This window comes from Acanthochromis polyacanthus, chromosome 20 (genome assembly GCF_021347895.1).
Source record: "Acanthochromis polyacanthus isolate Apoly-LR-REF ecotype Palm Island chromosome 20, KAUST_Apoly_ChrSc, whole genome shotgun sequence".
NCBI lineage: Eukaryota > Metazoa > Chordata > Actinopteri > Pomacentridae > Acanthochromis > Acanthochromis polyacanthus.
In genome coordinates, this window is record NC_067132.1 from 11543311 (window position 1) to 11560271 (window position 16961).

Here is a 16961-nt window from a genome sequence, read left to right on the forward strand (position 1 = left end):
TAAACATATGCAATAGTTACCTACAGACAGCCAAATGGATCAAACATGAAAGTATGTCCAGAGGATTGACCTGACTCAGCAGCACTTAATTCAATATTCAAAACCTTTATTCATCACAAATATTTAGGTTCTGATGATATTCAGTCCCATCCAATACTAATTTCCTAAATGAAGCACATTTCAAGTACATTAGTTATTAAAATCAATCAAATGTGTATGTTTGACAACTGAACTGCTCTGCCATGTACAGGGTGGCACAAAAAATCGGGAACTTTTTAACAATCCAATAAAACCAAGAGTGATGGAAGAAAAATAATTTATTCATAGTAATAGAAACCTTAAAACATGCCATTTAAGAAACAATGGTGGAATTTTCATTTTTTAAAAATGACTTCCTGTAGATGGCGTCCTCGTGTACGAATGTATTCTTGAAATCTGCTGTTGAGATTCCTCATTGCCCGCTGCAGCATCTCAGCTGGGATACTGTGAATTTCATCCTGAATTCTCTGTTTTAACTCATCCAGAGTTCTTGGTCGAGTCGTGTACACTTTACTCCTGAGATAGCCCCAGGTAGAGTTCAAGAATGCATTCGTACAGGAGGACGCCATCTACAGGAAGTCATTTTTAAAATATGAAAATTCCACCATTGTTTCTTAAATGGCATGTTTTAAGGTTTCAATTACTATGAATAAAGTATTTTCTTCCATCACTCTTGGTTTTATTGGATTGTTAAAAAGTTCCCGTTTTTTTGTGTCACCCTGCATTAAGAAAAAAAAAAGGCTTTTTCTTCCTTTATTTTTTTGGCTTTATTAGACAGGATAGGAGAGAGTCAGACAGGAAAGTAGAGAGAAGTATGGAGGACAGACCTGCAGCAAAGGGCTGTGAGCTGGAATCAAACCCATGCTGCAGCCCCTGTTTATGTGTAGCCCACTCAGCCAGCTGAGCCATTCAGATGCTCCTGTTCAGGCTTTTTCTTGATGTTTTGTTGGCGGTGATGAACCTTGTTGTAAAGCTCTGTTAGGAAACTGTCAAATGTAATGTCTTCCTGAGATGGTAGGTGGTTGTGTAACTCCACAAGCTGCAAAAGACAACAAAAACCTTTATCCTGTATGTGCACCTGTAGTCCCTGCTTGTGCCTTTGAGGCAGACATTCTAAGTAGCGACGACAGGAAGTTCTGTGTTGTCAAGCAAAGAGTTTTGTGGGGTTTGCCTCGTAACGGGCCACCATGACAAAGACTTCTGTAGCAGTTAATGACCAGAACTAACGTTTAATCCTCCTGTTGTCCTCATTTACGGGCACCAAAAAAATATTGTTTCCTTGTCTGAAAAAAAGTCAGCAAAAAAAAAAATAAATCCCCAAATGTCTCAAATATGCAAAACCTTCAGGAAGAAAACTCCAATAATTCCTTAAAAGTTTCCCTTAAAGGTTTTATTTTTTTTTTAAAAATCCCCAAAGTTTGGCAAGAGAATTCTTCTAAATATTTTCAAAAATGAGTAAAAATCTTCCAAAAAATCCTAAAAATATCTAAAGTGATTCCATATGAATCAGTAAAACTTCTAATATTTTCTTTACGAACATTCAGAAAAAAATCAACCAAAATACAGCAAAGTTTTTGAACATTTCTTTTTTTCTTTTCCACCAGAAAATGTTCAAAGATTTCCCAAAAATGTTAAAAATGTGGACATCAGAAGTTTCACTGTGAAATTTTTTTTTCTCCATATTTTCAAACTTTAAAACGGGTCATTTTTGACCCGCAGAACGACACGAGGGTTAAGACCAGATGGGATGAAGATGGACAGTGTTTCTGCATTCCAGTGGCAACCTAGGCATCCCCTATCATTTACATTAGCTGAAGCAGCACTATCAGCACAGACTAAAGGTCATTGTGTTTGAATTGTGTTATCAGATGATTAAATATTGATCGATGAGCAGCTGATTATTGGATGAGAAAATCACTCAAAATCTGCATGCAGAGCTTCCTTCTTTAAATTGTGCTCTCCCTTTGTGACACTTCAAAGTTTATTTCTATAGCTCTTTACAACAGCCCAAAGGGTGACCAAAGTGCTTCACAGTGAAAAAAAGAAGCAAACACAGTAACTTAAAACAGAGACGGCAGTAAAATGTGCTTCTAAAAGAAATAAAAATAATAAAATGTCACCATGCCGCTGGGTATTAAAAGCCATTTAAAACAGAAAGGTGTTGAGCTTTGATTTAAAAAGACTCTGGTCAGTGATGGTGTATATGGGGGGAAGCTACAGAGAACATTCCAGTGTTTATATTTTGACCGCGGTACATCTGTGTGACAGCAGATGTAAACAAAGGATCAAGCTTAAGTTCATAACGACACTGATCAGTTAAGAATGCCTTGATCGACCCCAATCCAGACCTTTGATATCAGATTGGGACGCCTCTTTTTACCATTTTTTACCAACACCTGAAGCATTAGATTAAAAAAAGAATGATGGCCACATTAAACAGTTTCTGCAGAGCATTAAAAGTCATTGAGTTGATTTAGCGCAAATTAAGGCCTTGAATGGCGTTAAAAATCATTGAATTTGATTGTTAGTGGCATTAAAAATTCTTTCTGCAGTTTTTAAGAAAATATTTGACAATAATAATATATAATTATAGACAGATGCACATATCTGACTATTCGTCAGATATGTGCATTTGCGTAAACATGCTGAGGTGTTGCGATAATAGTTCCGGCCGGTCAGGTACATTTGCCAAAAACTGCATGTTTGGAAAATGGCCGGCAGTCTGGAACAGGTGGAGGAGAGCTGGGAAATGGGGAAATGCAAATTCCAGCAAAAATGGCAAGAAAACTGTGAATTCAGAGAGTGACTGCAGCCCATGGGTGGTCAGGGTGGTTTCTGGATTCAGAAATAGTGAAATGTCGGCACAGTTTTCATATAAAAATCATCTTTTACCAAAAGCCATCCCGTGTAACTTGTGTTCATGGTCGTGGCATTAAAACTTTTACAGTATAACACTAAAATGACATTAAAAAGCATTAAATTTGCTGCCAAGGATAATTTCCTGCAGAAACCCTGTTAAAGCAGTTAAGTGTTTAAGATAACCCAGTTGACAATCAGCTCAGTTTAACACCTTTGGAACCTGAGGGTTTCAGTGAAGTTGTTCTTGACTGGGAAGTGATGCCATAAGTCTAGAAAGTGTGTAAACCACGCTTCCAAAGAAAGAAGGCAAGGTGCTGGTTATTGTTCATTAGCTAATAGAGCTCAGGAAGCCAGAAGAGGGAAGGCTGTGGGGGTTGTGGGCGGGGGACATTGCGTGATTGTCTTCCATATGCTTAGTAGAGTATGTGTATATGTGCATGATAATGTGCACGCACATGTGCATGTACATGCGTGTTTGTGACTTGCCCTCAAGGATTCTCCTCATTGTCACTGGGGGATATAGGAGGAGACGTGTCTGTGTGTGTGTCGGTGCATCTGCCTATATGACTACAGTGTATTAGTGTGTGTGAGAAAGCCAGAGAGTGGGTGTGACCAATTAGGGCAAAGAGTGGGGTATGAACGGTCACGCAACCTTGCATAGTATAGGATTATAGGTCTTGGTCGACACACACACACACACACACACACACACACACACACACACACACACACACACACACACACACGTTTGTTTTTCTATACCGGTGGGGACTTACCATTGACTCCCATTCATATCTAACTCCTAACCCTTACCCTAACCCTAACCTTAACCATCACCAAATCAATGCCTAACCCTAAACAAACGTTTTTGCACTTTTACATTTTTTATTAACAACAATATGGCCAAGAAAACGGTGTTGCCACCCGTGGGGACCTAATTTTAGGTCCCCACCGTAAGACAAGTCCCCACCTTTATAGCAAATAGTCAGGTCAAAGTCCCCACCGGAATAGCAGAAACAAGTACACACACACACACACACACACACACACACACACACACACACACACACACACACACACACACACACACACACACACAGTGCCTCACAGATACAGCTGTCAACAAGCATCAAATACTTTGCTTACACTACAGTTACACTCTTTCGCCCTCTTCCTGTCCACAGCGAGTGTCATGCAGATGGCGTGATGAAAGGTTTGCGTGCATGCTAACGAATATTAAACATTTAAAGTCAGCCTCATCCTCCCTCCCTCCCCACCACCCTCTCATTGTTACGGCATCGGTCATGAAACTACAGTGAAACAAAAGTGAAGCGCTCCTTTGAGGAAATGTGAGAGATATGCTGCCGTCAAATGAGTGATCTGTTGCAGTGTGAGGAGTGGGAGCGTGTAAGTGAGACGATTACACATGTAATTCGTGTCATACAAGCTCGATTCCTTTGAGGCCACAGAAAACTGCTGCTCCTTTGTTCTGATTTTTGTTAAAACCTTCAATGAAATGTGAAAGGCTGAATGCAGTGTTTCCTGTCCCGGACTGGAACTGAAGGAGGAACTCAGATCTTAATTTGATCACGCATGTTTTAAATCAAGAGGAAGAGAATTAATCTTCTGTACAACTGTCTGGCTCTTTGTGGGTGAAAAAAAAAAACATTAACACTGACAGTTCATTGTGTGACTTGTTCCATGGTGAAGCAGCAAAATACCATTGTCCAAAGGAGTTAACAGTTTATGGGAAGTGTACTTTAAAATGGAGAAATGCTGGCTTTTATGATACCAATAATTATGGTATGTTCTGTAAAAAGCAAAGATAAGTTTATGTCGCCAAGATACAACAATCGCATGTGAGTTGGACCAACAAAGATCTCAATTGACAACAATGTGTGCACTGAGTTACATGGTTTTTGATGTAGGATAATATGAAAATCCATTTGTGCTGTTTTCAGCTTCTAAGTTTACAGTTTTAAAGACATCATGTTTAGAATTATTGCTTTCAGGTTACTTTTTCTCAGGTTAGATTTGATTAGAAAATCTTTATTGTCCCGATTTCGGCAATTTGATTTGCAACAGCAATTATCAATAAAATTCATACCACAAAAAACAATATAGTACAATACGGTTTGTTCTATTGCTTCATTTTACATTAGCGCTACTTCATATGTGCATGGATCTGTGCTATATATGAATGGAACTAGTCCTTATATTTCTAATTACAAAGTGGTTGTTATTTTCTCATAAATATGCCCTGATCATAACAGGATTTCCTCTAATTTCATTAATAATTCAACATTAGATGTGGCTGTCTGGTGTGTACTTCATATACGGCCATGCACACATACACACACACGTAAGTGCATGTCCACGCTCACAATCATCCTAATAAGTACAATCCCTGTACGAGCTGATCCTTGTGGATCCTGTAATTCCCTATAAGCTATACTCTGACTGCGGTGAAACAAACACAAGCTTCTGGGAAGGATTAGCAGGAGGACTGATGATACTATAGCTGGGACTCAGTGAGAAAGACGCCTTCCTTTACACCAGAGGTGACGATAGGACCGTTCTGTTGTGGCTCTGTTTGACGTCTGATTGACTGACAAAGTGTTTCTTTGATCATAAGAACTCTTTGTAAGCAAATAAACTGGTGAAGTGAGAAATGCTGAAGTGTTCAAGCAAGAATTTGAGTCTCTAGCTTCACTAATCTAGAGCTTCTAGCTTTCCAGTAGAGGTCAAAGGTCAACTCTACTTGACCAGCTGCCCAACAATGGAAGGATGAAGATGAAGACCAAGTAGTCCAAATACACTGAACAAAAACATACACGACCGTTAAAAAGTTTGGGGTCACTTAGAAATTTTTTTTTCAATGATAACATTAAATGAATCAGAAATCCGGTCTGGACATTGTTAATGTGGTAAATGACTATTCTAGCTGGAAACGGCTGATTTTTAATGGAATATCTCCATAGGGGTACAGAGGAACATTTCCAGCAACCATCACTCCTGTGTTCTAATGCTACATTGCGTTTGCTAATGGTGTTGAAAGCCTAACTGCTGGTTAGAAAACCTTTGTGCAATTATGTTAGCACATGGATAAAAGTGTAAGCTTTCATGGAAACAGAAAATTGTCTAGGTGACCCAAAACTTGAATGGTAGTCAGGGGTGGACTGGCCATCTGGCATACCAGGCACTGTCCCGGTGGGCCGGTGTCTAGTGGGGCTGGTCAACAGGTTCCCTCGGACCTGTAATCAGTAAATTGTAATGACATTTTAAATTTAACGGGTCGCTTCTATTATCCCAGCGCAGCTTTTCCAGTGTTTACGTCGTTGGTTATCAGGTCAGGAAACACACAGACCAATTACAAACGAATTCAGGCATCCCATGTGACACTACTCAGCCAATGAAATCTCTGCATTGTAGCCGCTAAGCAAGCTCAGCGTTCAGAAAACAGTTTAGAGGCAAAGGACAGACAAGAGGGCAGACTAGATAGACAAATAACATGACACCGAGAAGAAAGTAGCCCTGCACATGCTGATTATGTTCGGCTAAACATACAGTTTTGAGGCAGTTTTCTCAACTATGAATATAATCCAAATTAAATGTCGTACCAGACTGACCGATGAGCTCCAAATGTGTTTGAGAACGACCCTGACACCATTCAGACCATGATTCAAAAATACTGACAGGACAACCTGCAGCTCAGGTCTCCCATTAAGCAGCAGAGATATAAGACGGGAAAAAATGTGAAACTGTTCAATTCAGTGGCGGATCTTCCGTGGGGGCACGGGGGGCAGTGGACCCCCCCCCGTGATCTGATTGGCCACCCCATGGCCCCCATCAAAATTTTCGTTGGAAATTTACATTACTGATACTCCGATTTCCAACACTAGCAACGCAATTTGGTTGTCCGACTGCACCTGAAAGCACCAATGACGTTAGTTTGATCTTTTGACTGTATTTCGTTTGGATTTGAAGAAGCTTTGAAGACGTTTCCTGATGCCAGAGCAGAAGACGAGCAGCTTTGGACCTTTGCAGTAAGAAGACTGTGGTCGTTTCTCAGTACGTAGCCGTCCATACTTGGCTCGCACGTACTCCTGAAATGTCATCGTCGAGACTGCATTGGACCAGACTAGTGAGTATAGATATAAATCAGTAGATAAGACCATATGTATGTATATATATATATATATATATATATATATATACATATCTGTGGCTGGAGCTCTCAGTGAACAGGAGGAGTTTATTAGAGGAAATCAGACACAGTCACACAGAGAAACATTAGAGCTCACAGTGAAACGGAGCTACAGCTCTGTGTCTTGTAGAAGAATCATATATATATACATATATATATATATGATTCTTCTACAAGACACAGAGCTGTAGTGGTTAGCACTTTCGCCTTGCAGCGAGAAGATCCCCGGTTCAAATCCCGGCCTGGGCCTGGGATCTTTCTGCATGGAGTTTGCATGTTCTTCCTGTGCATGCTTGGGTTTTCTCCGGGCACTCCGGCTTCCTCCCACAGTCCAAAAATATGCTGAGGTTAATTGATGACTCTAAATTGCCCGTAGGTGTGAATGTGAGTGTGATTGTTGTGATTGTCTGTATATGTAGCCCTGCGACAGACTGGTGACCTGTCCACGGTGTCCCCTGCCTTCATCCGAGTCAGCTGGGATAGACTCCAGCACCCCCCGTGACCCTAGTGAGGATAAAGTGGTGTATAGAGAATGGATGGATGGATTTTATAAACCAAAACAAGAAATGAATTACTGGAGAAAACAATCAAAAGATTAATGGACAAAGCAAATGTGTTTTCCAACATATATGGCTGAATTACTCCAACGTTACAAGTTTAATCTTAGAGTTTGTAAAGCTGTTGAGTTTTTAGAGTCACATGGATTGTTTTGACATTTAATAACTGAGTCCTGAAATAAAATTACAGTTGTGGATTTCTGTCATTTGGTCTGGACTAAACAAATAACAGCAGCATAAATCTCAAGCGTCATTATGAGGAGTCTGGATTGAGGTTTCTCACTTGATAATGATCAAAACATGAAATTTAGGTTGGTCTCAGGAAGTATTCCGCCTACTCGGTCCTCACACATCCACCTTAAAGGAACATTCACCAAAAATCCCTGGACATGCACCTAAAATGTTGGTTTCACCGAGTATTCCGTCCAAAATCCTCAAAGAGACCTGAGGGGCTGGTTAAAAGGAATATTCCACCTAAAACCTCAACTAGGGCAGTATGTGTAGCAGCAACAGCAGAAAGAGGTCCTTTCTGGGTGGAAGAACCGCATCAGAGTGGCAGCTCCCTTTCTGCTCTTACCTTACTCACTGAACTCAAGCACCATGGAGGACTCGAGTAGTTGATGTTTCCTGCTGCAACCTTCTGTTTTTCAGCTTTCTTCCACTTCCAATCACTCCCGACCCGGTTTTTGTTGATGTTTTTGACCCTTTTTCCGAGCTTTGACCAATCCGAGAACATGAAGTACATCATCAGCATCAGCGGCATAACCAATGGAGGGAAAACCACCCTCACCAACTGCCAGATCAAGAACCTGCCCAACTGCTGTGTGGTCCATCAGGGTGACTTCTTCAAGCCCCAAGATCAGATTGAAGTTGGTAAAAATGGCTTTAAGCAGAATGATGTCATCACTGCTCTGGACATGGACACAATGATGAGTACGATCTACGCTTGGCTGGAGAACCTGGTGAAGTTTGAGAAGTCTCATGGCGTTAATAACACCCTGGACACAGAGATCGTCCCGAAGTCCGACCACAAGGAGGAGAAGGAGACTCACATCCTCATTGTGGGGCTTCCTGCTTCAGACCTACAGGCCTTTGATGAACGTGCTAAACCAACATTACTTTATTTCCATCCCATATGAAGAATGCAAAAAGAGACATATAGCTATACAGACATATATCTATCGCACTAATTCAGGTTTGACATTATGATGTTCTGGACCTTTGCTTTAACACATTTTCTCAGATTGGACCACTTTAAGTTTTAGTTGAATACCCCCGCTCTACTGGATTGCAATTGTTTTTTTTCCCAACTTGCCAACAAGTTTGTATAGGTCTCAAGGGATGTTTATGAATTTTTGTTCTGAAAATCTGACCTCTCTGTCAGTTTTTTGTCATTCAAAAATTAGTGCTTGATTCAGTCAACCGATAATGTTGTGGGCTGGTCTGGGCCAAAAATGCCAGAGCTTATTTTTTGCCCCAGTCCACCCCTGATGGTCGTGTATGTGCAGCATGCTAATGGTCTTGGACTTTGGGCCAAAAAAAGTTGAAGATGTCATTTTTAGTGTGCCAAGGAACACGGCCGAGTTATGTGACGATAGGCATCCGTTTGTTCTTCTGTTTATCTGTCTTTCTGTCTGTGCGCAACATTCCTGAAAAACAAAGCAACAGATTTAGATGAAATTTTCAGGGAAGGTCAGAAATTACATGAGGACTGACTGATTAGATTTTGGCAGTGATGCAGCTTTTAGTTTGGGTGCACGGATTTGTTAAAGATTTCTGTATCATTGCGAGATAGTGACACGGTGTCACTGTAACCGTGACAAGTGAACACTACATCAGCTGCCTGCTGACGATCACACGATTGTGATCCTACTACAAATCAATCACTGCAGTCTTATTGGGACTTATTCACTGGAAATGATATGACTGAGCAGCCTTGGCGTAATACTGAATACTGTACTCTGAGTGCTTTTCTTGTTTTTCTTGTTTTAGTTGGAAAAGGGGAAAATTTAGCCAATTGTGCACAAAAGGTTTTTGAGCTGTTAAACTGGTGACGGTCAAGTCAGGTGTAGCTTAAAAGGACAGATAGCGGGACCAGTTCACCAACACACCTTTGACCTGCGACTGTTAAAGTCCACTTTAAAATGCAGCTTTATTTAGATCACATGATGCTACAGATGGCAAGAGAAAGAAGATGAGAAAAGGCTGCTGACATGTGAGTTAGTGAATGTCCACAACTCCACCATTTATTCCTGAGAAATTATTTCGGACAGCTTGATATGACGGACAATTTGCCACGTGATCCTGCGGTTCTGTCCCCTAAAATGTCCACCGACTTCACAGGACCCTTCAACAACCTCTTGCCTCTCTGCGTCACAGATGTGGGACTCATTACAGACTTGTGATTTCTGATCTGTCCATTATCATTTCCATAGTGGTGTGTACCTGATTATTTCATGGCATCCATTCTGTTGTGGAGATGCTGTGTTACACTGGAAAAAATACCACTCTCAAAACAAGAAAAAAAAAACTTATTTCAAAGAACTTTTACCTTGAAATAAGTGAAAAAAATCTGCCAATAGAACAAGAGAAAAATGGCTTGGTAAGATTTCTTGAAATAAGATATGATATTTAGAATACTGAGATCTTAAAATTAGCTGGGAAAACTTATCTTAAGCTATATTTCACCGGGATTGTCGAGTTTAGGTGTCTTAAAATAAGCCAGACATACTAAAAAAAGTAGTAGTTTTTCACTCAAAAATAGATTGTTGCTTTCATGTAACCTCCTGCTGTCTTCATTTACAGGCACCAAAAATATTGTTTCCTTGTGTAGAAAAAAATCCAAAAACTTTCCCAAAAAAATTCCCCAAATGTCTGAAAATTTGCAAAACCTTTAGGAAGAAAATTCCAAGTAGAAGTTTCCCTTAAAAGTTTTATTTAAAAAAAAAAAATTCCCCAAATTTGGCAAGAAACTTCTTGTAAATATGTTTTTAAAAATGTGTAAAAATCTTCAAAAAAAATCCTAAAAATATTTAAAGTGATTACATATATATCAGTAAAACTTCTAATATTTTCTTTAATAACATTCACAAAAAATCAAACAAAATTCAGCGAAATTCACTGGATTTTGGTTCATTTTTTGTGAATGTTCTTAAAGAATCATTTTTAACATTTCTTTTTTTCCACCAAAAAATGTTCAGATTTCCCAAAAAATGTTGAAAATGTGGACATCAGAAGTTTCACTGTGGAAATATAGATTTTTTTCCCCACATTTTTAAACTTTAAAATGGGTCAATTTGACCCCCAGGACGACACAAGGGTTAAACTTATTTTGAATTTTCTTGTAAAATTCAACTCAAAACAAGATAATTTCTAGATTGTTTGACTTAACAAGATATTTAAAAATGCATTGTCTTAAAACAAGTCCCTCCATCTTGCTGAAATGTCACTTGTTAAGTGAATTTATCTTAAATTAAGTGGGATGAGACATTTTGACTAAAAATAAGACCAACAGACTTGGTGAGATTTTGAGCTTTTGCAGTGTAGAACAACACATGCTTTTTCCCTTTATATTTTTGTTTGATATAATAGCACAAAGCTTAATGAAAGCCGTTTTGAATGTGTGTGCTATCCAGTAGTGTTCTTTCATAGCTTTACAAGTATTAAAAGTGCACAGCAAAAAGCCACAGGGTGTCAAATGACCTGCGGTTTTAGCTTTGGCTTCCAGAGTAGCAATTCCTGTAAATTCAGATATTTTTTTCTCATTTTACTTCACAGTTTCCAGTGTTGTAATTATTTGTCCTGTGCTGTTTGGTACATTTTTTCCATTCTTTCTCTGAATTATATGTCCTACTATCGGCATCCACTTGTATTCTGAACTTGGCCTTGGAGCTGCTGATCATTTACTTATTAAGGATGACTGATTTATGGATGAGCGCTCGCAAATGCTACACATCCAGCGTCATGTTCAATTTCAGAGCAGGGGACCCTGAATAAAGATCCATCATATTTTAGTGGATCATAGTGAATGTTCTTTAAACCAGATGTGCCAAGCGAATACAATTTACTGCCTGGTAGGACAAAAGTCCGGCTCTCGTGGGGATCTCGGAGGACGGGGGCCTAACCACAGCTTTTAGGCTACATCTCTTCCTCCTCTTGTCCCCTGCCCTCTACGGCTCTCTATGGATGCCAACATTCCCCTGGCTCCAGCCCTGGTCCCAGACAGCGGTGAGAGATGGGTGTTGAGTTTCCCAGATCGTGTGAAGGCGCTGTCATGCGAACGTTGCAGCACATTAATCATACAGGGAATGTGGCTAGAGATACTCTGTATCCTGTACTGCAGACTATTTATTATTAATAAAGACACAAATCTGAAGGATGAGACCACATTTGGTATCTGTGAAAAATTCAAAAGCTACTAAAGAAACAAGGATGTTGAAGGAACAATGGAAGAGTGCTATTTTTCATTCTGGAGAGCATTAAGAGAGCAGAGTGACCATGTTGTACATAATTTCACGTTATTTGGTTTGAGCTCTGCGATAGCCGACATCGTGAAACTTTTGCAGATATCGTGGTGTTTTGTGATTGCCCCAGAATGTTCCTGTTGCCACCAAGCAGGCAGTAATTTGATGCCTTATTTATTGTCTCGCTAGCAGTAAAAGAACAATTCTTCACCCTGACTTTCCATATAAAGAAAGATCTTTTAATACATAAGTCCCATTTGCAAAAACAAGTAGAAACATTGGAAGACACTGCATATATACACTGTGTTCGCTACCTTGCAGCTACCTCCTCCATGAGACATGTATGACAGTCTTTTCAACAATTATCAAAAAGATAGCAAGAAAAAAAGCCATATTTATTCACGTTAGTAAAACAGAAAAGCCTTCAAAACTGTAGTTTTTAAATTATACACTTTTGCCTCTTACAATAAATACGAATCATCAAACATTGACTGAAAAGAACACACACAGAGAGAAAAAGACAAATCCAAAACAGTGACACCATGTACAGTTGTGCGTGTCGACTCAAAAAAAAAACCTGTCTGGGTAGGCTGAACTTCAACTGAACTACTCCCAGTAGTGCAATTTAGAAACTACGACGGTAGCTTCACAGAACTGAGACTGACATTGAATCAATTTGGTGCTTTTAGTTCATTTGTGCAAAAATACTGATGTGAGGATAACGTCTGATGTTTTTTGGACTGAAAAGACAACATGAAAAGTGTATATTTATTTCAAAGGAAATGTGTCATATCTGCAGTTAGACGTGAGGCTGAGCTGAAATGCTGATCTTGTCATAAACACTAATCTAAACTGTACAACATTAGCTTAACATAAATTAACATTGTTTGTTCAACAGGAGTTTTATGACCTAAAATATTGACTTTATTGCGCACATCGACAGAAGACTCAAATTCAATAAAATGCTTTCTTTAAACTAACACGCCTATCTCATCTGAACAAACCTTTAACTGATAATAAATATAGTCAGACTGGTGCAGAGCATCTTCCTAAGGACCAAAACCACTGCATGTCCTACAATTTAAAAGGGCAGTTTCAACATGTTTTGGATTGTTTTCACCGCTCATCTCAATTGAATGCCGTCAAATGTTAACCGTGACTTGCTTCTGAACTTCAGTAACTTTTCTATTGTGCTCTCTTCATTACAATTTTGCTTTTATCGCTTCCACAAGGAGGTCAGAGCTTCTAAACAAGCACCAAGCAGCACATGCACACAGGTCTGTGATGAGGCTGCTTCTCGTGTAACAAACAAATATACTGAAAGCTTCTGCCTGACTGATAGTTTTACATGTTTTGGTCCTTTAACTGCAGATTGTTTGTGACTGCGGTGGGGTTTTCTACTTGAATCTCCAGCAAGCAGGGACCATTTTCAAAGCTGTCGTCAGCGGTATGTTCAAGGATGCCTCGTCAAAAGCACTGCGTTGGTAGATGTGCTCTTGGAAAATCTAATTCAGAACTGAAACACTAAGAAAACAAGCATATTGTGTAAAAGGATAATGTGAATTTGGTTGTCATGCATTAAAAGTGTCCTTGAGTGCATGAACGAGGAGTGTTTTCAAAGCACAAGTCATCCAACCAAACTTTTTTTTCTTTAACTGCAGTGGATACCAAATAAGTTTCAAGTCTCTACAAGTTGATTTAATACAAGTCTATAATGCATAGAAACCAGCAGATTCCATTCATACATCACTGGAGGCAGTTATGACAAAGCTATTTATAGTTGAAGCACTAAAACATGCAAAACCAGCAGTTGTTCTTTAAGCTGTTATCACTGACTCATCAGCACGTTCTCAATCAGCCGTCTCACTCCAAAAAGCCCAGCAGTAGGTGGAAGTCATCTCCTGTGTACAAAGTAAAAAACAAAACATCTTTTTACAGCAAAATCTTTGTTTCTCCCACAAAAACCAGGAGTGCACAACATAGAAACCAAAAATAAAATTGTGTTTCTAGACATAATCCGTCTCACTGTCACTAAATCCAAAAGTGCTTGGAACCAACTACAAAACTTAAAAACATCGTCGTCTATCCATGAGCTGGATTTGAAAGTATTATTTCTGATTGTCACAACACTGACGCTAGAACCTGAGCCTTGTTTGTGACCTCTTCATCAGACAGAGGAAGAAGTACTTGACATCCTGGGAATCCTCGTAAGCAGAAACTCTTGTAACGCTGGTGCACGTGTATGAAAAACAACAAGACGAAGTACTTTAATATTTGTGCGTATGGAGTGAGTCTGGGGTGGAGGCAGGTAAGTATCTGCGGTTGTGTTTCTGTGTAGGTAATGCACCAGTCACTCTCAGGGCATATAAATGTAGGGGCTGGACTTGTGGTGCCCTGTGCTCATCACACAGGGCATAACGTTCCTGGGACCAACCATCATGGACTGGTTCATGTCGTGGCCGCTCTCGGACCAGGGGGGAGAGTCCATGGGCTCCCGCTTGATCGAATGGATCAAACCGTGACCTTTGAACTCGTAAGTGCCGTGCTTGTTGTAGTCTGGGTGCATGTAGGCCTTGTGCGGGTCCTGTGAATACACGTGTGAGTCCATGAGGTTGACAGGTTGGTTGCTGCATAGAGAGTCTGAGTGAGAGAGTCTTTGAGGGCTAAACTGGCTGGAGTCATTGTTACTCCCCAAGTCTTTGTCACACTTTAGGAGACGTGCAGAGTTGTTCCCGCCGTTGTTGACTGCATAGTTCTGGTAGTTGCCGTTGTTGTATGGTGGGCTGATTCCCGCTTTCCCTCGCTGACAGGGCGAGTACTGAGGGTCGTAGTAATCTGCCTCGGATTTGAGCTGCAGGCCAGAGTTCGGGTCATACACCCCGTTACCGTAGCGTCGGTCGATGGCGGCCGGGTCGCGGCAAGCCCAGGGTCGCCCGTACGCGTCGCAGCCGTTCTCGGAGTCCGAGTCGTGCTCTATCTTGATGGGTGCCATCTCGGGCATCAGGTGGCCGTCGTAGCACTCTCCGTAGCCGTTCTCGCTTTTCACCAGATCCACGCAGTAGGCGTCTGGGTCTGCGGGAATCTGGACATTCCCATAGAGCCTCGAGACAAACACCTCTCCATTTCTGCCGCTGTGACAGCTCGGGGAGAGGCGGTACGGCTTCCCGTACTGGCCGGTCTTGTTTAAGCGGTTAGAGGGGATGTAGCCGACACCCTGGCCTGCTCTGATGGGACCTGAGTTCTGCCGCAGGGGCCACCCACCGCCCAGGCCCGGGCTCAGACCCTTATGTGGAGCCCCGGAGGACTTGCAGTAGTTGAGGGGCTCCTCCTGGTTGTAGTAACCATCGGGGCGGTACTTGAGGTTGTCTTTGGAGAGCGGAGTCCAGGGGGTGTGGTGACCTCGCTGGGTGGCACCAGGCGTGGGGCAGGAGAGGAGGAGAGGGTCTGCAATGTCCCCCATTCCTCCACTGTAGGAGTGCCTCCGGACGTGTTCCCCACGCTCACTGAGAGGGAAAAGCAGAAAGAAAGATTTGATCATTAGTCACGAAACAAGTAGACAAATCAAATAAGCTGAGTGTCTTGACAACAAGGTATTCTCCTAAAATACCACTGGTCCAGCCATATATCCATATGGGAATGTCCACATACTAAATCTAGTGATGAATGACTCAAAGCATAAATATCTAGGTTTGGTTCACTTTAGTTCATGAGAGAATCTGTCCAGAAGTGACTCATCTTTTCCAGGACGTGTCTCATGTGAAAATTGAGAACAGAGTCAGCTTCCAGACCCCAAAGATCAAAGATAGCCTGGACTCCATGTTTACAGGCAGCACAATGCAGTAGATCGTCACTTTTACACGCTGCAGTTGCGAAAGGCAAATGTGTTTTAGCTTTTGTGTTTGTTTTTTTTAAAAATGTGTGGCAACCTTCTTTAATACAAGTTTCTGATCTCTTGATTTGGTTTTCCCTGAACCTGTTGCACTGTGAAGATCATGATAATCAAAGAAGACAACACAATCAATGACTGTTCAATTAAACTGGTAGAGCTTTAATTTACTGACACCACACTTTACACATAAATATAAAATGCATTTCGTCAGTTTTTCTTTTATGCTAGAAAAAATACCTCAACAACTTGTTTTTTCCTCATTCTTCATTTTAGTTTAATTTAATCTTCAACAAAAAATTTTGGAAACCATGGAAACCCAAACTCAGTGCATGGCTTTATAGGTCCTAGTCTGGACAAATTAACTTTAATTATCTTATGCAGTCCAGAAATTCTGACAGCACATCTGTTGTATATAGTCTGTTTAGCCACTTTCCTCTGATTGTCTCTTCTCTCTCAACCCAATAACAGCAGCTGAGGCTTTGGAACAGAATTAAAGATCTGAGTACATGTTAACTGCTGTGTATTCTCTGGCAATATCTGTGTTATGGAAGTCTTTATTTTGCTCTTAGATTGGTCTAATGGAAGGTAAACAATGTCACAAAAACAAAGAATGATGTAGTTTAAGCCTGGAAACTCAGCTGCCATGCACACAGGTAAAATAATGAACCATAAGGAGGCATGTCGCCATGGTAACAATCAGAGACACCTGCTGATTAAATAACAAAAAAAGATCAGTGTTTTTATTGTAATACCATGATGCAGTCTCTCTCTTGTCTTTTATTAAATGGAGAAAGCCTTAATTTACGCAGAATTCATAGCAAGTTACTCCAACTTTGAATAGTCAAGAAGTAGACATTGTTTATGACAAATATTACATATTTTGTCGGCGTTCTGAAACCACAGCTGAAGTCTGTCTTTGTGGAGTCAGACCCAGATGCCATGGAGAG

General features: G+C 40.6%; 1 protein-coding gene across 1 annotated transcript in view; it reads right to left on the reverse strand.

Annotated features, from left to right (window-relative positions):
* Positions 1–12342: 12342 nt before the first annotated feature.
* Positions 12343–16961, reverse strand: part of LOC110955320 (uncharacterized) — a 75894-nt gene continuing 71275 nt past the window's right edge. Inside the window, exon 9 of the mRNA XM_051940535.1 lies at positions 12343–15628. Coding sequence (XP_051796495.1) covers positions 14482–15628 — 1147 coding nt within the window. The 3' untranslated portion in view covers positions 12343–14481. The remainder of the gene's footprint in view (positions 15629–16961) is intronic.